General features: G+C 35.1%; 1 protein-coding gene across 1 annotated transcript; it reads right to left on the reverse strand.

Annotated features, from left to right (window-relative positions):
* Positions 1-3,380: 3,380 nt before the first annotated feature.
* Positions 3,381-4,435, reverse strand: LOC107141184 (adiponectin receptor protein 1-like). Its single transcript, XM_048813849.1, has one exon. It carries the CDS (start codon positions 3,977-3,979, stop codon positions 3,533-3,535), a length of 447 nt encoding a protein of 148 aa, XP_048669806.1. The 5' UTR covers positions 3,980-4,435; the 3' UTR covers positions 3,381-3,532.
* Positions 4,436-5,133: the final 698 nt, after the last annotated feature.

Consider the following 5,133-nt stretch of genomic DNA (forward strand, 5'->3'; position numbering starts at 1 on the left):
AATTAGGATCCCATTCTTCTGGTTGTACATGATGTGGAGGTTCACTGGTCATGTATTCATATGTGAACATAGAAAAATTATGTCAGGTTCAATACATATATGCAATGTATAATTATCCGATCAAGGTTTTGAATACAACTATTACCACAGATACACATGATTTTGGGGGGTTGGGAATATTCAAAATCCTCTCTACCAGCTATTTTGAAATATTCTATTAATTTTTATGAACAATAAGTATCCTATTGTGCTATAAAACATTAGAAGATACTTTTCTTGTCCAACTGCCCTTTTGTACCTGTTAAACATTCTCTCTTCATCCTGCCATCTCTAATACCAAAGTACACTTGGAGAGAATCTGCTAAGTAATATTCTGACTGAAGATTATTTTTGTGAATATTTTTATGAGAAAAACATTATGAATGGTGTTGAAAAGAAGGGTACTTTTATTTAAGTGTGTATTTTAAATGGCAATTAGTTTAACAGTCTTGTTATTACTCAAGAGTTATCACTTAAGATTGTTGCCATGTTATCCTAATCTTGTTTAAAAGGCTTTCCAAGAAAAGATAAATAAAAGTGCTTATTTGTATTATTTATGAATTTCTATTCCATAAATACAACTATATGGTCAGTTTTGAGCTAGCTGTATCATGTCAGTGGAGCTGTGATAAGTCAGCCATCTTAATTGGATTCTAGTTTTGCAGTGCAAATGGACTCCAGTAACTTATTTGTGAAAATTGGAAGCTAGAATTTAGCACAGATTTAAACATTGAGAAGCGATGTGATTTGGTTTAGAATTTTTAATTTTCACAAAAAGAAACATTGATCCCAGTGTGGTGGTGCAGCCTGTAATCCCAAGGGCTCTGCTGGCTGACGCAGGAGGATCATGAGTTCAAAGGCAGCCTCAGCAAAGGACAGGTGCTAAGCAACTCAGTGAGACCCTGTCTCTAAATAAAATACAAAATAGGGCTGGGAATGTGGCTCAGTGGTCGAGTGCCCTGAGTTCAATTCATAGTATCCCCCCAAAAAGAAACATTTATTTGTCAATGTCAGGAGAAAACAGATACTCATGGGGAAATGATTATAGTTCATATCAACTATATATCTCAAGAAATTAACACACACTTAGAAAATAGTCTGCTCTGCTCTCTAAGTAACACATCTAATATTATTTCAGAAAGGGCTTTTTCTTTCAAAGCTTTGGTACACATTTGGCATCTTTAGGTATGTCATCGTTAATATTCTTATTTTTTTCCCAGTATTTCTAATAACTGGGAAAAATTGTAATTTCTATTATCTCTTTCCCACAATTGAGGATGTCCAATTTCCTAATTACACAGTTTCCATAATAATATTAACTTTCCCATCATGGAACTGCTGAACTTACTTCCTATTTTAATTTGACCACATACTGAAAACAACAACAACAAAAACCATCAATAGAAGTGGGAATTTGAAGCTTATTTGGCATGCATATCATTTATGTTTATGCATGCTCCCCGTCTTATTTATGTCCTGTCATTCTCCTTATTTATTGTACTGCTCTGTCAATATCTTGTTCTTCTCAATTTATTTGTTTTCAAACAGTAAATTCTCTGTTTTATTTTTGTCTTTTTAAAAGCTAAAGCTATATGAGAACTAAATGAAGTTAGTTCTGCATCTGACTATCATTTCATTTTACTTCCAAATTGATCTGATTGATAATATAATTTTATGATGGCATTATTTTTCTTACTGTGTTGAAGGTAAATTAATTCTTTAAATTATTTTAGGGATTTTTTTATACTTTGGAAATCTTATTGCTAACTATTTAGGGTTTTTTTGGCATTTGATAAGATCTCAATAAGATCTCATTATTTAAATGAGGAACTAACCCCTTTTTCAGGTCAGGGATATTTGAATATGTCATATTTTTCACTATAATTCTTCCTTATAATCATTGTTTTCTGGAACTCTAATTATATATATATAATATCTACTTTCCATTTGTAGATTTTATTTTAAAAATTTTTAGTTTTATCTGTTTCTTTTATTTCCTCAGAGGTTTCCTTATCTTAATTTCCCAGAAAATTAGGTTCTCAACAATAATAGAGGCTTTATCTACCTCTTTTCTAGTATTCAGCACTTTAATTAAGCACTTTGTTTCTCAATGAACTTATTTAAAAATTTTCTCTATGTATTTTTTCTTTGTCTGCTTATTCTTTGTTTTTAGTGATCCATTTGAAATTTATAGAAATATACTGTCAACTCTATTTAAGGCTACTAATTATTAGTTTTAAATTTATACTTGCTTTTGCTCATTTTCTATATTTCCTAATAGTATGCATTCACATATTGTGCCATAGACATCCATTTAATGAATTAATTTGAACTCATTTCTACTCTTATTTTTATGATTTCATAGAACTGTTATCAGGGATGACTCTGAAGTCCACAGTTAAATCCTCATGTGGTACATGTTCCAATCACCTCTCCCAAAGTTTGGTGTATTAATATAGTAACTTGCTCAATTCACAGTGCCATTTTTTGAAATAATCTACTCTCCTCCATTCTAATTTCCTAGAGCAATTATTCTTCCTTTCTGAAGTTATTCTGATATGTAGCTACTCTTCTTGCTCCAATTTCTTACCTAGCAACAATAGTCTTCACATTGCCACTGGTGGCTTTCCCTGCATGGGTTTGATTATGTCTCTTAGATGATTAAAACTTACTTTTTCCCACTTTCCATGTTATAATGCAATTTTATTCACTGCAGAACTTAAGACCGTTTATAATGCAGTCCACGCAAAATTCCCTGAACTCATAGCAATCATGGGCTTCCTCCATGCTAGGTTCCAACTACACCATGCAGCTTTACTCCTTGCATAGCTCATCAATACCATACTCCACATGTATGTATACAATCTACATCTTTTTTTTTTTGCTGTACTTTCTTTTATTATCATCATAATCTTTGCATCAAGATACATAGCAATGATAGCAGGTTTCTTTTTACAGCTTAGTATTAAATATTAAATATCTTTCCCCAGTTTAATTTTACATTACTCTTCCAAGAAAAAAAAATTAAAACTCAAGTTATTTGAAGCCTGGACACACTTCCATGATTAGCCGGGCTATGTAAAAGTTGGTGTCTTATTCTTCCTGCTACGTAAGCAGATCTATTCCCTAGAAAGATGGGACCAGTGTGCTACAAAAATGGATGGCATGTTATAAGCCAGGTTACAAAGTAAGGACAGGGGTAAGAGAGGGATATTTTCTTTCAGGAAAAAGAAAACAATTTCTGAAGAGTCCCAGTCCATAATTTTTTCCTAAAATGGTTGAAGGAGCAGGTAAGATCTCAAAATGAGCTTCAAAGTACTGTCTCTGTGAAGGAATGGTACTGAATTCTCTAAGAAGTTTCTTCTAGAAAAAGACAATTCAGACTCTTTCTCTCACTTCAGCAAAGAAGTTATTTTTAAAAGCACTTGGGAAGTTCCTCCTCCACCTCAAGGTGGGAAGGCTCAGAGAAGGAAGTCATCAGTACAGCCAGCTTCTAGGCCATAACGGAATTCCTGAAGGTTGGAGACCCCCTAAAAGTGGACAAAGGCTGCGGCCACCACCAGGATGTGGAAATTCTGATGGGACTGGAACCATGTGTCAAACTTTCCCGGAAAGAAGCACTAAGGAATCTGAGCAGCATAAAGCCAGCTCCGGTGATGTACATCACAGCCATGAGGAAGAACCAGCCCATCTGGCCCACTGTGGTGGCCTTGATGAAGCCCTCAGCAATAGTAAAGTGCATGCTGGGCACAACACCACTCAAGCCAAGTCCTAGGAACACTCCTGCTCTTATTTGCTGGTGCTTAGGAGTGGCAAACCAGTCCCACTGTGCCACAATGATGTCAGAGATGCCCAGGACACGGACGAAGGAGAGGTAGATGAGCCGAGGCTGTGGGGAGCAGTAGAAGGAGTAATAGAGCCAGGGGACAAAGCTCCCCATAATCAGTAGAGCAATCCCTGAATAGTGAAGTTTGGAAAAAGTCTAGGAGACTTTGTCTGAATGACAATAAACGGTATGGAAGAGCCAGGAGAAGCTGAGGCAGAGCACTGCACCCAAAAAGCACATGCCAAAAACCACTTTCTCCTGAAGAGGGGCATGAAGTACATATTTGGTCTAAGCATGGTCAAGATTCCCAAAAAGAGAAATAGCACGAAACCAAGCAGATGGGTCCAGATGTTGCCAGTTTCTGTGTGGATGCGGAAGATGCTCTTGAAGCAAGCACAAAAGGAGGGCATGGGTGATCTGTGGCCATGTAGCTGATAGTCATAGTCCTTCAGCCAGTCAGGAAGTACATCATATGGGATGACCCTCCAATGCCCCTCCCAGACCTTATATATGAACTCCTCCATCTTCTCCATGGCATGGTGGGCCTGCAGGGGAAGTGTCAGTACCCATACCTCATTTTTACTTTTTTATTATATATTTTGTTCATTATTTATCCAAGAAACAGTAAAAAAATCATGCTTTTTAATGAAAATGTTTCCCATATTAATTGTACTTACTCCTCTTCTTTTTAGAGATGTAAGTTTCTTCATGTAAAATCCAATTGTGATGTTCCTCTAAAGTTGCAAGTATACTAGAAAGAACATCAGTGTATTGAAAATTACTTATAACTTAATTTCAATCCCACTCCTCTTTTCCAGTTATGTGATCTTGGAAAAGACCTTTAACAACTTAGGAAATTGATATTTTATTTTGCATATAGGAGGATTTATTGTTTTTTAAATACTAAGTCACCATGGAACACATTTTTTTTTTCTGATTAAAAGACTTTCTGGCATATCAAGATCCATAGAAATTTTTTTTTTCTGTGTGTGTGTGTGTGTGTGTAGTGCTAGAGGATTGAACCCAGGGTCTTTTTTTTTTCCAATTAAAAAACTTTAATAATTCTTTAAAACATAAGGAATAAAAATTAATGCCTTTAGTTTATTCACTCAAATAATATCAGTAACTTTTTTAATAAGACATAATGCATGCTTTATGCCAGGGATAGAAACATGAATAATTTATGAAGCATTCCACTTGGGAACTCTACATTTGTAAAGACATAGCAGCAACAAAGTACTTATCTAGGGAAAAGTATGATTCGGAGA

This window comes from Marmota marmota, unplaced genomic scaffold (genome assembly GCF_001458135.2).
Source record: "Marmota marmota marmota unplaced genomic scaffold, marMar, whole genome shotgun sequence".
In the NCBI taxonomy this organism is placed as follows: Eukaryota; Metazoa; Chordata; class Mammalia; order Rodentia; family Sciuridae; genus Marmota; species Marmota marmota.

What these genes read in the sequence shown, in the direction of transcription:
- LOC107141184 (XM_048813849.1), bottom strand. Translation starts at nt 3,979, where the DNA reads ATGGGGAGCTTTGTCCCCTGGCTCTATTACTCCTTCTACTGCTCCCCA.